Source organism: Cheilinus undulatus, linkage group 1, assembly GCF_018320785.1.
Source record: "Cheilinus undulatus linkage group 1, ASM1832078v1, whole genome shotgun sequence".
Classification (NCBI taxonomy): domain Eukaryota; kingdom Metazoa; phylum Chordata; class Actinopteri; order Labriformes; family Labridae; genus Cheilinus; species Cheilinus undulatus.
Window position 1 is genome coordinate 34,786,273 of NC_054865.1, and position 22,517 is coordinate 34,808,789.

Here is a 22,517-nt window from a genome sequence, read left to right on the forward strand (position 1 = left end):
GGGTCAATAAATGCAGTGAAACATACATTAAAAGTTATGATGTATTCTTTATTATCCACACTAATATAGTGGTTGTTGTGGGATGGAGAAACATCAGTTGTTAATGTAAATAAAAAAGTGCTTTTACTTTTTATACATCTAAACAAGTGCAGCAGTTTGAATTGCTTGGCAATACAAAGAAGCGTTTTCATGAATGGTAAGCCCAAAACAGAAGAGAAATCTCTGTAGGGGAAGTGACCCTCCACCCAAACACCCTCACTGCAATCACTTCATAAAACGACCCTCCAACCCCGGCCGCTCTGACGCTGTTCAGCAGCCAGTTGCAGCAGAGGAGGTGGAGTGAGGCTGTTTGAGGCACATCCCAGATGTCTTTGTGTGTATAAGAGCAGTCCTCCTTCCCTGTGCAGCTACTCCCTGTGCTCCTGCTGCAAGTAGGAATATTTTCTTAGTCCTTGCGCCTCATTAAACAAGGTCTAAATCAAAACAGATGAATCCGTCCTGTGAATATTTTAACCTCCTACGTGTTAATCTCATTACCTCTCCCTTCATGAATGTGCACACTGCCATTCCAGACATAGCAGAGCAGAGAGAGGTTAAATATAGCACAGACAATTGTTTTCACTTTGGGTTGGGTCAGTCTTGCTCCTTACTTTTACAGAAAACACGTCTTTCCCTCTAAAAATCCCAATATTGATGAGAAGTTGACAGCAGAATGAAAACTAGCACAAGCCTGAGACTATAGAAGATGAAGCTTTTATTCTGTTGAAGGACAGTAAATATAACAGACATAAAGGTGGTAACATCAAACACTCTCATCAGTATCCCCTTGTTCTAGCAGGATTTGTTGTGACACTGTTTTTCTTTATGTCTTGCCTTCTCAACCTTCTCTCACTCATTGTCAGGAGGTGTTTTCAACATCCCTGGCAGTGACATCACCATGTCATAGTTGCTATGGAAGTGAGAAGTCAGCATCTCTCTCTGCTGCACCTCTGAACTTGTAAAACATGTTAATGGGCGTGATCTTGAGGATCAATCAAGCTATAATTGGCTGCTTCTCTCCCGAGGGAAAATACGCAGTGAATTAGGCAGAAAGGCTGTAAACATTCTTCGCCTTCTCCCTTGCCACAGTCAAGTCTGTAAAAAGTGTCTAATTTTGCCGTTTGTAGAGAATTAAATCACCCTGGAGGATATTAAAAGCGTACCCTCCTCCTTGGTTTATACTTCAGAATTAATTACTTTATATAAAATGACTTTCCACTGGTCTAGAATAGTGGTGTTACTTTGTGGCCCTTTGATATTTTCAGTTTTTCCCTTTTCAGTATGTTTGATCTTCTTAATATCTGTTGCATAAATTTGTGTGCTTATATGTGAACATATCAGCTCCAAAGCAAAATAAAAATGATGAAAGATATTTGACTTAAACAATAGTTGAGCAGCCAAGTAGTAGAGAATCACGTTAGAGCAGGGGTGTCAAACTCAATCCCAGCAGGGGCCGGATTCTGGATTCAGGTCAAACCCGAGGGCCTCACAGGGTCACCTTTTGAACCATAAACTGACAACCTCATTTCACTAGTAATATAATATGACAAAAAACGTAAATTTATTAAAGAGGTCAAAACATGAAATTGAAATTAAAAAATAATGTTTTTTAAAGGCAAATATATTAGAAAGAAAGTCAAAATTACGAGTTTAAAAGGTCAAAGTATGATTCAGATTTTAAATTGTGAGTCTAAAAGGTCAAACTATGGGATCATGAAGTCAAAGTTTGAAGTTGAAAATATGAGGTAAAATACAAAATAATTGGTTAAAAGGTCAAAATATGACTCAAAAATGTTGAATTATGAATCCTTAAGCTCAAAATATTGTATGAGAAGTCAAAGTTTTGAGTTGAAATGCTCAAAATACGAAATTAAAAGTCAAAATCCTAACTTTGAGTCCTAATTGTGAGATGCAAAATTGAAAATATGAGATTAAAACACAAATTAAATTATTTTCCCACATTCCTGATGTTTTATCTAAATATTTTTACTCCTTTTTCAGATTGTATGACTTAACAAGAATACATTAAATCATCAAGGATGATGGGCCAGTTACAACATAAATATGAGATAATCTTGTGGGCTGGATTTAACTGTTCCATGGGCCAGATTTGGCCCTCGGGCCTTGAGTTTGACACCTGTGCATTAGAGGTTCTTAAAGTGCTTCAAAAAGGTCAAAACATTAGGAACACCCACCTGTCCATGACACTTGGCAGACACCATTGGTACAAGAAGATTACCAGCCTAAATGGACCTGGAGTGATATTTTTGTCTGTGTGTAACATTAAAACACTATTTAAAGTTCCTTTTTCATAAAGATAATCTAAAGTTGAATCTAAGCTTCGTGCTTTTCTTTAAAAAAAATATTATTTAAGGATTTTATCCTTAAAATGTCATCCAGGAGCCAAGCGCATAGAAATATAGATAATATGATAGTATGAAATCTTTAAACTTCCTCTACACAGCATCATGTTGTTAAAGCACTGATTTCTCTTTTTTTCTTCTAATGGCATTGTCAGGCTTTCCTCTGTGCTCCTTCCTCTTCCCTTTGTGTCCTCACTGAAGAGCCAGGAAGTCAGGGGTTAACTTGTGTGTTGACTAATGTTCTGGATGCTCTCTGTGGCTTTAAGTGGATTTTGGTCCAGGAGAAAGAGACTCACTCCTCACAGCACATTGTTACCCTCATCCACAGTAGCCAGACTACACTGATTCATAGCGCATGATGGATGACCTCAGTCCTCTAGAGACTCACTCTGAAATAAAATAGCAGAAATGACCAGACCGTGAGGATGTGGGGGCAAAAAAAGCTGGGTCAAAGCTTCTTTCACACTTGGACAAATAAAACAAAGCACTTCTGGGAATCTGACCTTGCACTGTTGTAAAGTAAACGCAGCTCATCATGCTGCTGTGATCACAAAATGTGCACACTTCGACTTTTTGTTACTGTAAAAATAACCACAGTCTCCTCAGCTTTCATTTAGTCTGATTATTTCAACAGCTGACTTAACCACAGCCTCTGAGGTTCACTAAAATACTGATATGGATAAATTGAGCTCAGACGTGTCAAGACACATGCGGCCATGATGGCTAGAAGTACATTTAAAGCAGGAAACTTCAATGCTGTTATAATATCACACTGCTGTGTTCCAGTTTGTAGGTCATAATACTTTGAGTTAAATGTTGTCATTTAATTGTTTGTGGTTATTGGATTACTGTTAAAATAACAATCTGTGAAAACAAAGCGATAATCAAGTTGTATTTCAAGGTAAGATAAGTTAGCTATTTGATAACTGTTAGCTAATGTATGGTACTAGTTTATGTTAGCATTCAAGTACTTCCTTGCTTACATTATGCCAGGCAGGAGAAAAAAATCTTTCAATTTAACATAATGCAAGGACGGAATTTACTCTTTTCTTATTTTAACATGTCATACTATCAAACAGCAACAATATTTTCATTATGCTAATTACCGCTATCATGCTAACAGTAGAATGCAAGAGCCAGACTGAAAGCTGTTTCATTCTGTTGTTAACCTTCTGACTGCAGATAAGACGGTTATCAAAAAACGAGTGTTATCTTAAATTCTGGCCATATTTCTCTCCCAACTTTGTGTTAGCTGTCATTTTTTCAGTTCCTAATCAATCAAAAGGGATCTGGCTGCAGACCATAGATCTCAGACGCCCCCTTTTGCATACCACTACTGAGATGACATCTATATTTCAGAACAGATGTGATGTAATTTTCTTTAACAACTTTTTAGGAATTAAAAAAAAATCTACTTTATTTATAAATAAAATCTGGAAGTTACATTCATTAAAAAATACATTGCAAACACACAGACTTAGCAATATTTCATTTAAAAAAAAAACAGAAAAGTGGTCAGGGGTCTAATCCAGGATTAAATTATGTTACCTGTTTTAGAAGTAGTTATGTTAGCAGTGGCTAGCTTAGCTACTTTAGCTCTATTTGATGCTAACATAGCTTTGCTAGCTGTGTAGTTAATGTTACTAAATAAACCATTGTCTTAGCTAATTAGCTTGGCTTTAGCAATGTGAGCTCTAGTAAATGTAGCTAATAATACTTTGTTAGCTTCAGCTATGTTAGCTATGTAGCTTTGTTAGCTTTAGCCTTAGCAATGTTAGCTGCATTAAAATGTTTTCATGGGGATTTTTTTTTTTTAATGTAAGCAGACCATTTTAAACTCTTAACTTGGGTGAACATGCCAGTCAGTTTGCTGCTGTCAACGACTAAGACTAATGAGATTTTGTCCCTAGTTTTGTTTTATCTTGATGAGTTTGGTCAGCACACAATAAAGTTTTAGTCAGTTTTCATTTTTGCAAAGCTTAGTTTTTATCTAGTTTCAGTTAACTAACATGATTTTAACACTTTAGTTTTAGTAATTTAGTTCATTTTAGGAAAACTATAATAACCTTGCTGTAGCCAGACTATCTTGGGGATCAATCAAGAAGTGATACAACATTAATGATTTGTCAAACTGTAATTTACACAAATAAGAACCAGATAAACATCAGTTTGAGCTAACAACAGCATTTGAGTGTCCTACCCTGATAGTGATATCAGAGGGAAATTGCAGCTCTGTTAACATGTTGAGCTTTGTCTTTGTGAATGAACTAACAATTGCACTTTGTGTGTGTTTTGTTGCAGGGGAGCAGGGGACAGTACCGGTACCACTGGCAGAGCCACAATGTCAAACTCAGCGGAGTGGATGACATGGTGCTGCTCAGCAAGATCAATGAGGACGCCATCGTGGACAACCTCAAAAAGAGATATATGGACGACTACATCTTTGTATCCTTTGTTCGCTACTGCAGATCACAGCCAAGCGAGAAATATCTGAGCCCCGTCTCATGCCCGCATTTCCCAGAATAGCTGAATGGTCATTCATAACGTCACAGCAGCAGTGAGTAATAGCTCAGTGTCAGGAGGTAACGCCTTTACGCAGGCTCTTCATAGACAGGAAGCAAAGGGCCTCTCTGTGCATACCTCCATCCAGGCCTCATAGCTGCTTCTCAACAGATTCAGATTAACAACAGTTTTATCATTCTGTGGTGCACTTTTAAATTTTCAATGATTTTGAAATTTTGTGCTGAGAAATCTCCAATTTACTCAGAAATGCCAGATTGAGGTTTTCTGAAGTGCAGCTGTGGCCGTGTGCGCACACATGAGCTGTTCATGATGTAAAATGAGTTGATGAATGAATGAATAACCTCTTTGAAAAGGAAACCAGAGCGTCCACAAAGCGGCTTATTGCATCAACTTTATCCACACTCTTACAGTGCTCAAGATTACGAAGTTTAGTAAATGCAGGGTTTGAGATCTCTGCGCCAGGCCTCTGATTTGGGTCAATAAATAGCCGTAACTGAGAGGTCTCTTTGCCAAGGCTGTGGGTCACTGTAGGCCACCCACAATAGCAGCTTTATTTGCCTTGAGCAGCATTTTGGCTTGAGGGCATAAAACCTTACAGCGTTACATGGCCGGTCTATTTTCAGTCATTTGTAAGCTCTATGTACTTATTTAGTCACAATCCAAATCATCAGATACTGCTGCGCTGTCACACTCCTCACATAAAGGTAGCTTTGATTAAATTATTTATGTGATACGGCTTCATTATCTCTTTGATTTTTGCTTCCATTTTCTTGTAAGATCTTTAACATCTAACCTCCTCAGACATATATCGGACCTGTGCTCATTTCTGTCAACCCATTCAAACAGATGCCGTACTTTGGTGAAAAAGAAATCGAAATGTATCAAGGCGCTGTAAGTATAATGATCTATAAAAACATTTGCAATGACTTTTTGCATCCTGAAAGGTTTAAACCCAAAATGTGCCTCATATTTAAAGTGTAATGGTGTTCCTTGAGGTCTAAGAAGGCAACTGTCCGAAGGACAGAAGTTTTTAAAATGAGCTGGGTTTGTTTCAGTGCAAACTTTCCATTGGGTCGGCACAGATGTTTCTGTCAGAGACTTGACTTAACCATTGAGAAGGTCTGGCAGTACCTTCACAGAACAGCCTGTTCAAGTCTGCCTCCTCTCTTGGCTGGCTGGCTGAGAGTGGGCTTGTCTTCTTAAGCCAGAGGATACACTGAATGACTTTTAAAATCCTCACAGACTGTGAAAACGCTCAGCATTACACATGCCAGACTTGACAGTATAAGGGATTAAAGTTGTGGAGAGGGCACTGCCTTCAGATCATGGTGCTATAAGGTAAAACTACAGCAGAAAGTTCAAATTAGATCAAGAAATTTTAAAACACTCATCACAGTTGGGTGCTGTGTTAGAATATTTTCATGGAGGAGAGCTTTTTCCTTTAAGCAGACTGTTTAGTCAGCTTTATTACATGTAAGGTTTTGCAGGTTAGGTTTTTTAACTCTTCACTTTTGGTGTCCTAACCCTTACTTTAATCCTTACCCTAACCCCAAACTGAAGTTTAATACAATTTTATTTCAAAAGGTTATGCTTGTATTTCTGTTCTGAGATATACAGTGTCTAAGATATATGGTCTATAAGAGAGGCTGCAAGGCATGTACTGTCTGCAGTCTTGGAAAACACTGGCATACCTCATGTACCTCTTATGAACAGTATTGAGACATCATGAGTTTTGAATATCCAACAGTCCAGCAGTAACATTATAGTCTATTTTAGTCTCCTTGACGAAAACTAAACTCACTTTTCATCAGGGTTTTTATTCACCAGTGATCTGTTTTTTTAGCCAATCTTAGTCAATTTTTCCTTGAGGGGAAACGGTAGTCGTTCCACATATTACTGGGGAATAAGATATTTAAGATCTTTGCTATGCAGACAACAGCTGGTATTAAAGTGGTTTGTATTATTTTTGGCTTTAAAGTTTATGGTGGGATTTCTTGGCAATAAGAAAATTTGGATGAACACCAGAAATATCTCTTAATGTGTTCCTAGTATAAACAAGCTTTACCAGGTTTTATAAAAGCTGTTTTACCACCTTGATTTAAATTCCTTTGTCACCTCTCAGGCTCAGTATGAGAACCCTCCTCACATCTACGCCCTGGCGGACAACATGTACAGAAACATGATGATTGATAGTGAGAACCAGTGTGTCATCATCAGGTAAGACTTATGTAACTGTAATCACAATCTCTGCCTCCTTCATGCATAATGAAACTTGACTGCACATGACAACTAAATCTGTAGCATAGCACAAAAAAAGAGCTTTTTTAAATCGAAACTTTCTCTAATGTGGTGTTGCTTTAATTGATCGAGTGTTCTTTTGTGCTCCCTTCCTTCTGTAACTTAGATCTTTCAAAAGTGTAGGAAAGGAGAGACAATGGAAGGCCTAGAACAATCTGATCTGCAAGGTGTTCAAAAAAAACAGAGCAGTCTGGGAGGGAAACATTAGAGCAGAACAGGTTCTGCCACATGATTGTGAACAGCTGACTGTCTCACTGAAAGTGACATAACTCTCTTAGCTATTCAAATCTTTTTAATCTTTAGTCAAATGATGTAAAGGTTGAGTAGAAAAAGGCCTTAGTATTGAAATCTGAAAAAGCAGAATTAACAGCTGGATCTGGCCTCAGTTCAGGATATGAGATGGAAACAAAGCGGTCATTATAGCGGCTATTTTTGAAGAACTTCCTGGTTTGAAAAGAAAAAAAAACAGGAAGAACACCTGCATGATCCTTGGTCCAGAATGTCTTTCTTTCTCTCTGGATTTGGGGGGATTTCTCGTTGCTTTTACAGCCTTTTTGAGTTTGTAGGTGGATGTTTTTGTGCTACAAAGCTGCAGAGAGAAAACAGTGGTGTCATGATTGCAGCCCAGTCACCTGAGCAGCATAGTGGTTACTATAGTGCTTACCTCATGATGAATAGACCCTGCTTCAGCACTTTCTGCCCGTTGTTTGAACAGCCAGCAGTTGCTAGTTCAGGTTCCCACATAGAGGCACTGAGGTGGATTTTGTTATTGACTAAATCGGCAAACAAAAGCATGGAAGTGGTTTTATGATGAACCAGGTCTGAGCAAACAAAGGCTGCTGTGAACTGCTGGCCATGCAGCGCTGTCAGCATCAACCTGTGTTCACATTCTGTTACTTTTACTGAGGAAGTTTGTCAGGTAAATTTGAAGAGCAGTTTTGACTTTTGTTTGTTTTTCTCTGTGCACTTTCTACCTTTCTGCTTATTTCAGCATGTGGCTGATGTAGTTTTATCCAGCACATCTGGATCAGATTTAAAGGGATAAATGGAAGCAGGTTATCAGTTTAAGCACTCCCGTTCAAACTATATGATGAAATCGGAGCCATGACATCTTTAAAAGACCCTAGAAAAACTTTTGTCAAAAGAGACGCGACTGCTTTACATTGCTTCACATCTGTTCATGGATCAGAAACATACAATCCCTGAGTTTCACAGACAAACATGAGTTTCTGGGTCTCCAAGCAGGTTTAGATTTCACTTTCTCAGTTATCATTTCACCTAAACAACAGCTCTTTGTCCTAGAAAAGAGTTTTTTCTAGTGAATGTGGACTCATCGTTTAGACTCTTTTCTCTTTTAGAGAAGTATCCATGTGCCAGATTTGACTGACCATCTTTAATTGTGGACTGACTCTTGTTTACTAATTTACCAAGTTCGGTTTGGTTCAGTACAGTTGGTACAGTTTTGCATGGTAAACACTAATCTTGCTTTAGTTTCCACAGCCAAGTGTAGTAGTACTTTTTTGAGTACATTTTGAAATCTGAAATTTTACTTTTACTCAAGTAAATTAAGGAAGAGGTATTTTACTTCATTACATTTTAAAAAGCATTAAGTACTGAGTAAAAATAAAAAAACTAAAAGTCAAAACTAGAAACTAGAGCGCAGACCTCCGCCATTAGTCCTATCTTCCAATAGTGAAGAGTCCTTTTAAAAATTCCTGGATCCATCCCCATGTGCCCCCCACCACGGCATTCGCCAATTACTCCCTCTCCGGTGGGGTGGAAATATGGTGAGGCAAATCATTGGCTTCGTTAAGGGTGGACTGTCGTGGCGGAAGCATTGCCTGCCAGTGCCAACAGATGCACTGACAGTCTCACCCATGGTCTCACTGGATGACTGGAAGTCATGGCAGAGGGTGAATATTCCTCTATTCCTCCCAGCATTGTGAGTATTCTCGCTACAATTCACTTTCTTTCTCTCTGTTAAGCTCCGACTCGTCTCCTCGACCAGGCGTGCATCTTTCAAACTCTATAAACTCCAAAACTTTGAATAGAAACACAGCCAAAATGCTGCTGGAATTGAAGTTATTCATGTCTGCCATCTCTTGGTGGTAACAGCGCAGCCCTCCGCCATTAGCCCTATCTCCCAATAGTACAGAATCCTTTAAAAAATTTCTGGATCCAGACAGTTCCGGATCACTCCCAAAATTTAATCAGGTCTTCCTTATGCCATTTCTGGCATTTTCTGAAAATTTAATCAAAATCCATCCATAACTTTTTGAGTTATGTTGCCAACGAACAAACTAACTAACTAACTAACTAACTAACTAACTAACTAACTAACTAACAAACCCACCCGATCACATAACCTCCTCGGCGGAGGTGTTTAAGAGGTTTTAATAATAATAATAATAATAAATTTATTTCTAAAGCACTCAGTTTTAGCTTTTTGACAATGAAAAAGACACTGGCCAGCTGTCGGCTTTGACTACAAATGACGGTCAGTAGTACATATTGAGAGAATGATTCCACGTAAGACCCCAAAACAGCTTTTGCATTTTAATTTAATTTAAAAGTTTGCTTTAACCTGGAGAACCTGGTTGGAGATCCATATTCTCATGTTGTTATCACCACTAAGGAAAGATTGTATTTTACTGTAAACATCTGCAGTAGCTCCTCAGTACTCTCTACTTAAAGAAAAAGTCTTAATGGTAAGACTTTATTTAAAGGGGCTTGCAAAAGAATAACATGGAACTGTATTAATCATGACAGGACACCTGCCATTATGCAAGGTTGGTTGTCAGCGGCTAAAGGGGGCTGGCTAAATAGAGCTGAGAATAAAGGTTTGGATTCAGTGGTGTGGAGCCGCGTTTTTAAAAGACTTACTCTGTCCTCCAGAGCTACAAATAAACTACATTTGATACGTGTACAATTATTGATAAAGGAGGATGGGGAAAAGCTGTATACTATACTTCCTATACTTTTACTTTACTAGATTTATAGGCCAGTACTTTTACTTCTACTTGAGCACATTTAGACAAAAGCAACTTTACGTTCACTTGAGTACAATCATCTTTTACCTTTTCTACCGCTGGTTCAGCATATATTCAGTCTTTCTGCTAACCCTGTTCATTCATTCAAATCCAAGACTTAAGAATAGATGTTTCTCCTACTTTAAAGAGTTTACAACCTCTCTAGGAAAATATATTAGGCTATATAAATGAAATTTACCTTACTTAAAGTTACTGTTGTTTCCAAGCCGTTGCGCCAGACGTCATCCTGCTCCCCAGTCTTTTACCACTTCCTCTCTAAAGAACTGAAAGCAGCAAAGTAATTATTTAAGGCTAAATTATAGCACAGTTTGAAACTGGCTGTTCAGTTAAGAGGTGGTAAGACTCCCAACAGGTCAGGAAAAGACAGGAACTGTACAGTAAGAGCAGACACTGAACTTAAGTCTGTCAGACGTTATAAAAAGGGATTTTGTATATATTAGTGCTGAGCATCTTTATCAAAATATTATATTTTATATGAAGTCATGTGTTTTATAAATAAGAAAGTTCCATCTAATTTATTAATGTTCAATATTTTATGTTCAGTGTTTAATGTTAAGTGTGAATGATATGTAATGATAAGTGTGAATATGACTTTTTGTGGCTGCAGAATGAGTGAAAAGCTACTCATTTTCTGGAAAATTAAAGTTAATCTTGAACCTTGGATTAGGTCATACTCTACTCAGATCCTCCATTACAAGATTTAATTCCTAAATAGAATCAGCTTCATCCAATTTGATCTTATCATGTCATAAAATATGCTTTAAGAAACTTTAAGAAATCAGGTAAAAACAACGTTAATGCACCTTGCCCATGAAATTAGAGTTGTATATATCAACAAAGTGTTACATTGTGTGATTGTGTGACTTTCTGGTTAATTAAGGTTAAAAAATGGAATAACATAACAACAGTTAGAAGTTCATCACTGTCCAAGTCATCATCTCCTCTTCTTTAGTCTGTAAAATGAGTCATTAGGACAGATAAAGGCTGACACAGTTGCTTGAACAGTAAAACATCAAAGTTTTTAGAACATCTAGAACACAATGTCACTTAAAAATCTTCATAGTCTTTGTGAACATACTCTACATGTGTTTGAACAATCTCTCAGGGAATGCAGTCTGCCTTATTAGATTTTAAACCTCCAAAACAAGAGTCAGTGTTGGCTGTGTGCATCCTTCTCATAGCTGGTGTCAGTAATGATTTACAAAAGTTAACATTTACACCTCAGTGCTTCTCACATTGTTTAAGTCACGTTGTTTGGTGAATAAATTTCTGCAGAGGTTAACCATGTCTTTAGCGTTTCAGCGCCACAACAATGACACTCGCCCAGTCTTTGTCTCAAAAAATAGCCCCTTAAAGAATAACTCTCATGGAAAATAATGCTCACAGACAGACTCAGGAGGGTTTTCTGACACTCAAATTAAAAGCTCAGCTCAGAATATCAGCTTCCTGTGGTAACTTGTGTAGAAAATACTCCCAGACAATGCAAAAATGGATTTGGGAGAGATTGTGAGGTCCAGAGGGGGAAGGGTTTGAACTGTATAGAGGCTGCTGTGTAATAGAGTGGCTCCCATGACTTCCTTAAGCAGCCTGTAACAGTCTGCAGCTGTGTTTCACACAGAGGCATTACCATCCTAACTCCTCTTTAAGGCTCTGAAAGAAAAAAACAGACTGTACTGTTATCCACGTCCAAACCACATACGTGAAAATAAGTATGACGCTGGCAAAATGAAAGGCAAGGAGGGAAAGCGATGAAGGAGAGATGATGAGCGAATAAAACAGTGAATGTGGCAAAATGGAATTAACATCCTTATTGCTGCAGCAGTAGTCTGCCCAGATGTGTCACAGGCCAGCACACATTAACCTCTGTGTGGACATGTGCTCATACATTCACAAATATACTTTAGTCTGCAGTGAAGGGAGTTTGTACACATGAAAGCAGGAGCTGGGGGTTCTTCTATTTATTCACGAGGTTCAGTATAACTGATGGGTGCATGGTCAACTTTATTTGTGCAGGAGACGTGCGCATAAGCATGGATATTCATGCCATTACATTTATAAATATACAAATTGGTAATTAACAGTTATTCCTTACCGTCTCATGTGTATGCAAATGTACCAACAGACTGTATATAAGATTAATGGTTGTGACTTGGCAGGATATTGACAAGCCAAATGAAAAACTTGTGCATACAGTGTTGTAATCTTCTTGATGAGCTGGAGCTGGAGATCAACTCAGACCTTAGGCTGGCCACACACTGCTATTATAAGCCTGTTTTTAGGCCAGATTTGCTCCCCCAGTTGAACAAGGGGGCCTGTCCTTTGTTGAGGCTCATAGCAAATAATTATTTGTATGATACTGTGGTGTTAAAACGTATTACTTTTCTGCTCCCTATCCCATTGTAGCCTCCCAGACCTCAAATATCAAACAGGCTCTGTATTTAGTTCGAGGTTGTACTGTAGCTTATAGAATACCTACAACAACCAATTAGAATTAGCAGACCAGTTAGCGTCACCAATAAGATGTTGCATACTTTAACAGCTAATAAACATAATCTGAACTGTACCTTCATCTCAGCCATGATTTCAACCTTATTCTTCTCCTCATTTTTAACTTTTGCTGCAACTGCAACACATGCCATGACAGCCAGCTGAGGATTTAACTGTCCTGGGAGCTTCTAGTCATGCACCGGCACATAGGCGGTGGGTGCCTGATAGAGTCACCTTGCTCTTGGACCGAGGCAGAGAGAGCATCTGGACAGCAGCATCCATTGTTTGAGCAGCCCTATTAAGGGTCCACTCTGCTCACCCTTCATGGGGAAGGGGCTAGAAATGTGCCCTAAAAATCGAGGTGCTGACATCTCATTGATTATGTGGTCTTCAGGGCCAGAGATTGCAAAGATGTGAGCATCACTAGGGCCATGACCTGTGCAGACGACTGCTGGATATTGCCTTATCTGATCTACAGTGAACATCCAGCTGCGGCATAAAAGGAGGACTCAAGGGAAATGGACCCGCCCCAAGTTCAGCATCGACAGCCTGGGAGACATTAACAAGGTGCAACAACTTCAGAACACCCTGTTTGAGTGGCTCCCTGAAGGATATCCTGAGGATGTGGAAGAACACTGGAGGGCCCTTAAGACCACCATACTCGAGACTAGCCAGGACACCATTGGCTACAAGACCAGAAGTCACCAAGACTGGTTTGATGAAAATGACGTTGAAATAGAACAACTAATTGATGCCAAAAGGAAAGCCTTTTGCTCTTGACAGAACAATATCAATTGTAGGGCTAAATGGGCGGACTACTCCAAGGCAAAGGCACGTATCCAGAGCAGGGTGAGAGAACTGAAAAACAAACGGTGGACTGAGAGGGCCCTTGAAATTCAGAGGCTTGCCAACTCAGGTGACACTAGAGGTTTCTTCAGTGCTACCAAGGCTGTGTATGGCCCCAGTTATCGAGGTCTCAATCCCCTCTGCTCCAAAGATGGGCATACCTTCTTGAAGGATGAGGTGGGGATCAGTTCCAGATGACAAGAAAACTTCCAAGAGCTCCTGAACAGAAACACCACAGTTTAGATGGAAACCATCAACCAGATTCCTCAGTGACCCATCATGGAGCATTTGGGCGACCCCCCAACCGGAAGTGAGGTCCTCGATGCCATCAGGAGACTGAGCAACAACAAGGCCACTGGACCACATGGGATTCCTGCAGAAATCCTAAAGCAAGGTGAGCCAAAACTCCTTTGCCACCTCCATAGCCTCCTTGATAAGATTTGGGATAGGGAGGAAATCCCTGCTGGCCTTAGTGACACCCTGATTGTCACCATCTTCAAGAAGGGAGATAACACAGATTGTGGCAACTACAGAGGCATCTCTCTCCTGTCTACAACAGGCAAAGTACTGGCCCAAGCTTGCCAGCAGCAAGAGAAATGCCAAGAACAACATCTTCCTCTGTACATGGCGTTCATCGACCTTACAAAGGCCTTTGATCCTGTGAACAGAACTGCTCTCTGGTGTGCACTCTCCAAGATCAGATGCCCAGACAAGTATCTGAAGATCTTGTGTCTGTTACATGGTGACATGACTGCAACTGTAGTAGGAAATGGAGGCTCTGAAACGCCCCCTTTCAAAGTGGACACTGGTGTCAAGCAGGGCTGCATCATTGCGCCATCTCTATTTGCCATCTTCATCTCCACCATCCTCCACCTCACCAAACCTACCTGAGGGAGTCAAGCTCACTTACACAACCGACGGCGGGCTCTTCAGCATCAACAGGTTCAGGGCAAAAAGCAAGCTGCTCACATCCTCCATCACTGAGCTCCAGTACACTGATGACAACGCCTTAGTTGTTAACTTGGAAGTGAACCTCCAAAACATCATGGGTGCTTTTTTTTTTTTTTTTTTTAAGATTTATTTTTGGGCCTTTATTAGATAGAGGAGGACAGTGGATAGAGTCAGAAACAGGGTCAAGAGTGGGGGAGAAACATGCGGTAAAGGGCCTCAGGCCGGATTCGAACCCCGGCTGCCGGCGTACATGGGGAGCGCCTTTAACCACTAGGCCACCTGCTCACCCCATCATGGATGCTTTTGCCAGAGCCTACCGACTCCTGGGACTTGACATCAACATCAAGAGAACTCAGATTCATTACCAGCTCCTGACACACCCTCCCAGGTCCCCACGATTTGTGTGGACAACAACCCTCTTGAAAATGTGGATCAGTTCCCCTACCTTGGCAGCCTTCTTTCCACAAGAGCTGTCATTGATGCCAAAATCCACCACCGCATAGGGTGTGCCAGTGCAGCTTTTGTCAGGCTAAGTGAAAGAGTTTTTGAAAATTGGGACATCCAGGCCAAGACCAAACTCCTGGTCTACCAAGCTGTAGTTCTGCCCATCTTCTCTACGGGGCTGATAGCTGGACCACCTACAGCAGACATCTTAAAGCCCTAGAGCAGTACCACCAGCAATGTCTCTGCAAGATCCTCAGGATCAGCTGGGAGGCTAGGTGAACCAATATCCGTGTCTTGGAGGAAGCCAACGTTCCCAGCATCACTACAACCATCATAAGACACCAGCTACGATGGACAGGTCATGTCATATGTATGCCCAACAACCACCTTCCAAAACAGATGTTGTATGGCCAACTGAAGGAAGGACAGTGCATCCAAGGAAGGCAGAAGAAGTGGTACAAAGACAACATCAAAACCCACCTTAAAAAATGCAGCTTCAGCCTCAACGACTGGGAGGAGGCTGCCCTCAACCGAGACATGTGGAGTATGATGGTCCATGAGGGCTCAGCACAGCAAGAGAAGGACCTCCACCGTGCCAAAGAAGCAAAGAGGCAACAAAGGAAGGAGAGATCCACCAGCAAAAGGCTCCTCAAACCACAACCACCACCACGATGACACCCACCCACATATGCCACCACTGTAGCAGAGTTTGTGGATCTAGGATCAGCCTCCATAGCCACCAGATGACCCACAAATGACCAGACCAACCGACAGGAGGACAGTCATACTCACTTCAAGTGATTGCGGATGATAATGATGAACTGCAAGTGTGGATCAGCCCATAAGAGACCCATAAGAGATCCTTGCAATTGCCCTTGTTTACTACTAGTAGGCTCTATCTTGGATCTCTAGAGATGGGGCCTATATGGGACTTATACGAGATGATCCACACTTGCAGTTCACATGGGCAATCACAGGTGGGGCCACCACGGAACTCTCGGAGAAATCCACATGGGACCCATACTGTAGTCCACATAGAACCCATGTGGGGCCCACAAAGACATCCTGGCAGGGATGGAGCCCCTCCCCAGTCTGTGAAATGTCAGTCATCAGACCCTGTGATGGGGAATTTCACTGATAACGCAACAAAATTAATTTGACATAAAAGCTATGAGTAAAACCAAAATCATTAAAAGTGTTCTGTGGATTTTGGGGTCTAGCTATAGAAATCAATCAAAGATGGAGGAAGATGAAATAAATGAGGCTCTTTAGGTCAGAAGTAGAAGCTTGGACGGACTGAAAAGTGGGTTTCAGGAACCTGCACATGCAGATGTTAGAAATTAGTCACTTTAGGACTGGTTCACTTACTCAAATAGATTACATATAATTCAAATGACATGCGGTATCATTCAAAGCATGAGACTGGTGTAATTTGTCTAAGAGGCTTACATGCATGACGTGCTGAAATGTTCATTTATTTATTTATCTATTTTTTTTTACCCTCAGTGGAGAGAGCGGAGCAGGAAAGACTGTGGCAGCCAAATATATCATGGGCTACATCTCAAGAGTGTCGGGGGGTGGACCCAAAGTCCAGGTGAGAGGAGTGTCTTAGAGGACAGTGTCATTGATGCATGTGACACAAGAGAATTTTGATGTTTGCTGCACAGATAAAAGATAACAAAGTCATCATTCACTTTTTTAACCGTTTTGTGATGTAATGATCTGAATGTTTTTGCATCTAAATTCCTTGATAATACAGATTTTAATACAGAACATGTTGATACAAGTTGCAAAAAATAAAGAAAGTTAAAGGTTACTGATTACCAAAATGAAAGGCCTGTTTGATGTGCTAGAGCTGCAACTAAAAAAAGCTCAACTTCTGCTTTATTTTGAAATACATAACTGTGCAGAACTTTCAGGCATGTTTGGGCCAAAAGTTGAAGCTGTAGTAATGTGTAGATGTGGCAACCAAGCCTGCCTGAGGGCACATCAGGCAGGCAGGAGAACCGATGCACCCCAAGTTGTTCTCTGGATGTCCTTGCATATTACCAAGGGGATGGGAAAATAATCTCTTGAAAAATTAACATAGTCCATACCTTTAGGGGCAAAGTAAAGGATGGATGTGTTAAGTAAGCATGGCCCTGGGTGCCGTCCAGGTGGATAGTAGGGCTGCCTCGAGCCTAGTAGGGCTGCCTGTTACTACTTTTTCCTCCTGCATCTATTCCTCCTCTTTAACCCAATCCTTTTCTCATCATCCTCATCTTTAGACCCTTTTATCAGCCTGTCAGCAGCCTCTTATACCCCCTGCCCCCTTTCAGCCATCTGGCACCCCCCCAAACCAACAGATGTCAAGTTCTTAAGCTCAATAAAGATCTAAAGTTTGATGAGGAAAGGCCTCCACCATGATGGCAGGAGGGTTTTTTATTTAATCCACTCAGAGCTTCTTGAAGCAAGACAACAATGTCAGAAATCATCTCCAGGCTGTAAATTAAACAGTAGAGCTAGACTCTGCCTGGTTTGGCTAAATCCTGTATGTTTAACAATGTTAATGCACACACATTAAGCTAGTTATGTAAGTATTTCTCTTCAGTTTGTCTAAACAAATGAGACCATTAAAGTGCACACACAGACACAATGCTTCTGAACTTTGCCTCTAAAATCATCCATCTCCTGATCAGCATCGCTGTATGTGCACATGCTTCCTTTCAGCGTCACAGTGTGCTGAGGACGGCACATGCATTCTTATGCAACGTGTTTATAGTTTTGGTTCACATGTGAATGAGAATACTTTTGAATTGATAATAACTACCTGCCAGTAAACTATTTGTTGATCTGGCTGTTATTGTCATCTTGACAAAGAATTATCGTATCTATCATTAGTCAGACATAATAACTGGAAAGATCAGGGATATGCTTGTGAATTCATTATTTAGATATATTTAAATAATGTTGGAAAACATTTCTGAGCTTTGGTTGATATTTGTTGGATTCAGTTCATTATAAATAAAATAAAAGGAAGCAGTAATAAATTTTGCTAATGTAGTCAACTTTATAGATATTCATGGAAAGCTAAATGAAGTGCCTGTTTATTTTCTCCTCTCCTATAAGGTTAAATTTAGGATCCCAAAATTTCCGAGAAGCAACCTCCACACAACTTCTCTGTACAATAAGAGAAGTAGGAACAGCTCTGTCTGCTGTACCGATTTAAACCTCATGTGTTTCTGACATGCAGATGGCTCACAGGACAGATAATGTCCTCCAGACGTTGTATGAATTTGGACTTGTATTTGTGCATATGTGTGTGCTTGCATGGAAAGTTCCAGAGACGTAGCAGCAGCCTGTCAGTCAGGGTGTGAGATGTGTGGGTGATTGTATCTGCTGTACAGTCTGCCTGTGACGTAGCTAACAGCTTATTGCCTCTTGTCTCCTCACAGCACGTCAAAGACATCATCCTGCAGTCCAACCCTCTGCTGGAGGCTTTCGGCAACGCCAAGACTGTGAGGAACAACAACTCCAGCAGATTTGTAAGGCTTATTTTTCTGAGGAAGACTTCCCTTCTGTTATGATGTTTTGACCCAGTTCATTATAAATTCTTCTTAGTTAAGTTTTTTTTTTTTTTTTTAATCAATGGGCAATGTGCATTGACATCAATCATTCATATGCAGTAAATGAAATGTTTGCACTAGTTTTAGCCAGTCACTTATTTCCGTCTGTAGTCACATAGAACTGACACAAGACATACAAAACATCTGACAAGACAAAAAGTACAAATTCCATGAGGTTAAAAATGGAGTGCCTCAGGGCTGGAATTCCCACAGCATAATGCTTCCACCACCGTGCTTCACAGTTGAGATGGTGTCTTTGTTGTCATGTGCAGTGTTTGGTGTCCACAGAACATAGTGTCTTGTCTGATGGCAAAAAAAGCTCCATTTTGGTTTCAGCGGACCAAAGAACTATCTTCCACTAGACCATGGAGTCTCCCATATGCCTTTTGACCAATTCTATTTGAGATTAAGTGTGAGTTTTCTTTAACAGTGGCTTTCTCTTTGCCACTCTACTGGTAAGCTTTGACTGGTGAAGAACCTGCGAAACAGCTGCTGAAGCTTGTAGCTCCTTCAGAGTAGTCATAGGTGTCTTGGTGGCCCCTCTCTCTCGTCTCCTTGCACAGTCACTCAGTTTGTGAGGACGGTCTGATCTAGGCAGATTTACACATGTGCCATATTCCTTCCATTTCCTGATGGTGGATTTGACTGAACTCTGGGGGCTGTTCAGTGACTTGGAATTTTTTTTGTTTCCATTATACTTATACTTTTAACCTTTCCCTCTGAGATCCTTGGAGTGTTCTTTTGTCTTCATGGTGTAATTGTAGCCATGAATACCGATTAACGAATGACTGGACTGTCCAGACACAGGTGTCTTTATACTACATTCACTTGAGACACATTCACTGCACTCATGTGATCCCCAATTCACTAATTGTGAGACTACTAGCACCAATTGGCTGTACCTCTGTTAAGTAAGGACAGTCACTTTAAAAAGGGTGAATATTAATGCAATCACTTTGACATTACTTTGTAGAAACCTGTTTTCACCTTGACATCAGAGTTTTTGCATGTTTCTTTTGTCAAAAAAAGCCAAGTTACATTGACCAGAATTGAATTATAAAATCATTAAAAGAGTTAAACATTTAAGGAGGTATATACTTTTTATGGGCACTGTAAAAGTCAGTTTCAAATATTATAAATCCTTTGGAGAAGAAACTTTAAAACTGCACGCATGATGTGTTAAAAGTTAATTTTCAAATTTCCACTAAGGATACACTTTTTTAGCAACTTTTGTGTGTGTAAGCTAATTTGCAGTGTAAGTGAGGATGACTCTGAGACTCTGTGGCTCAGACATAAATATATGCAGTAGGTAGTACTTTCCCCAGAATAATTTGAGGACTAGAGTTTTCTGTGGCGCACCTTTGGGCCAAAGCTGAGACTTTAGAAGAAAGATTTGCAGCAACAGCTTTTCCTCTGTTTTCTGTTTTATTGCATGAGGATGGAAACCTCATGTGTGTCCTGGTTAACCAATACGGTACGCTGTAAGGACATGCTGCAGAAAAGGACATACATGCAGAATCACTGAGGCACATCCTCTTCTACTATCAAAGAAACCAAACAACTTACAGGAAAATCAAGCAACATTTCTAGAAAATGCGATCCCTGCACATTTTTTCTGCCGAGTTTAAGAGTTCAAGTTAGCATACAAAGAATCATTGTCCCAGTATTTGGGATATTTTTGGATCTAGTTAGGGGAAATGGATTTGGTTTGGCCTCAGATCACTTCTTTTTGAAATCTCATTTGCATAAATAGTGTCTTTGTTCACTTTTGAGACTGAACCAGATATTACATGACAGGACTGTCTGGAACAAATAACAAGAGAAAAAGGATCTTAAATAAATGTACACACACCATCACCACTCCTGGAACGGCCTGGTGCCAATTTTTCAAATCTTATAGCTCTGACTTTAAGCTTTTTCCCAGCAATACTGAAAAGAAAACATGCTTTGATCCATCAGGGAAAATACTTTGAGATCCAGTTCAGCTCTGGGGGCGAACCAGACGGAGGGAAAATCTCCAACTTCCTCTTGGAGAAGTCTCGTGTCGTCATGAGGAATCCTGGAGAGAGGAGTTTCCATATATTCTACCAGGTGAGACTGATTTTTCAAGCTCAAGTGTGAGTGGGACACGTTTGGCTGTGGAAAGAAGGGGGTCTGTGAGGGGATTTCAGGACACATTGCGTGAGGCGCACCGTTTAGCTGCAGGCAGAGTGTTGATCTGTTTTAATGGTGGATGGCTTGAGGTCTAAAGAAGAGTTCAGTCATACTATAGTGCAGTTTTCTTCTCATGCAAATTGAAGCACAGCATACAAAGCATAAACATGATCAGCAACTTTCTGCTCCACAGTTGATAGAAGGAGCCAGTGGAGAGCAGAAGAACAGTTTGGGAATCACAAGCCTGGATTACTACACTTACCTCAATCAGTCTGGTTCCTACAAGGTGGATGACATCAACGACAAGAGCGACTTCCAGGAGACGATGGTTGGTCTGACCCCTTTTGTTTCTAACTTAACACCCTCTTTAGTGTTGTATGTGCACATATCTGTATTCATGGGTTCACAGCTTCTCTTCCCCACCTCTCTTTACCAATCCTCCTTTGTTTTCTCTACCAACAATCTCCTCCCGTTTTTGTTTACAAGTGAGACCGCAAACAGGAGTAATTAGAAGACATGAGCTGTGTACCACAGGAGTGTGTAAACCCACTCTCCAGCCCTGATTTAGCATGTGCCTTTCCTTTGTTTTCCCAGCATGCGATGGATGTGATTGGCATCACAGCGGAGGACCGCTCTATGGTGCTTCAGATTGTGGCTGGAGTCCTGCACCTGGGAAATATTAGTTTCAAGGAAGCAGGCAACTATGCTGCTGTGGAGAGTGAAGAGTGTAAGTAAAGTCACGCAAAAACCTTTGCCCAGCTTAGTGCTCAGTTGACCACATTCACACAGAAACCATTTTCTATGGAAAACACAGAGAGTGGGGACCTCAAGTGTTGTTATTTTTCTTTGTTTCAGGTTGTGAATTGTTGTAAAGAAGGGAACCAAGCAATTCTCATTATTTTAACACTTCTTAAATGATTAAAACTGAAAGATAATAAAAGTTAAAATCCATAGAGACAACATCAGACCATTATCAAAATAAAAAGAGCATATTTGATCATTTATTAGCTAGAGGGGGACTATGACTAATGTTGGCATTCAGCCTCCGAGGCTAAAAGATAACACTACTAGTAGATAGGATGAAGCTTAAGCTGATTATATCTGTGGGTATTACCTTTTTACTGCGTGAAACAACTTAATATTACAGACTTTTAATCGCATATTTATTGTAAATACCAAACTAAAGTAGGCTTATGTTTTTCAAGAAACTTGAATGCTAGCTAAGCTTTATCCGTTGGTAGCTAAACTTGGTCAACAAATAAGTTGTTTTCCTCTGAGATATGGCTGATGTCCTGCCATTTCTAGATTTTATTTTTATTGTCACACAAAAGAAGTGGCATCCAAACACTAGATTTACATTTTCTTTGCAAATATGATACACAATATTAATTGCATGACAAATGGTATCGGTGGATACGAAAACTCTTACTTCTAAATGTAGCTCGTTAGATTACTGCATTACATACTGAGAAAAGTAAATTATTACATCGCTGTGTTACCTACTGAGAAAACTAGTGCTCTAATGCTTAGATTTATATTAAAACCCTTCAACCTCTCGTTCCAATTGTCAGAAATGAAAATGACATATAGTGATGGCACATCTGCCTTTAAATGTGTCACCTCTGGCTTATTTACGGCCCATAATCTGTAACTACATCCTGATAACACCACTTAGAATCAGATAACAAACCGGGCAGAGGTGTACTGAATTACACACTTTGCTGCATTTTTGGAAAAGCTGCACAGCTGATTGAATG

At 40.2% G+C, this 22,517-nt stretch overlaps 1 protein-coding gene across 2 annotated transcripts in view; it reads left to right on the forward strand.

The window, feature by feature from the left end:
• The window catches only part of myo1ea (myosin IEa), a 73,085-nt gene that overhangs the window by 18,759 nt on the left and 31,809 nt on the right, over positions 1 to 22,517 (forward strand). For both annotated transcript variants that reach the window (XM_041786478.1, XM_041786486.1), the window contains exons 2-9: positions 4,704 to 4,847; positions 5,727 to 5,816; positions 7,048 to 7,142; positions 16,508 to 16,595; positions 18,436 to 18,525; positions 20,566 to 20,697; positions 20,954 to 21,088; positions 21,355 to 21,487. In XM_041786478.1, coding sequence (XP_041642412.1) covers positions 4,704 to 4,847; positions 5,727 to 5,816; positions 7,048 to 7,142; positions 16,508 to 16,595; positions 18,436 to 18,525; positions 20,566 to 20,697; positions 20,954 to 21,088; positions 21,355 to 21,487 — 907 coding nt within the window. The remainder of the gene's footprint in view (positions 1 to 4,703; positions 4,848 to 5,726; positions 5,817 to 7,047; positions 7,143 to 16,507; positions 16,596 to 18,435; positions 18,526 to 20,565; positions 20,698 to 20,953; positions 21,089 to 21,354; positions 21,488 to 22,517) is intronic.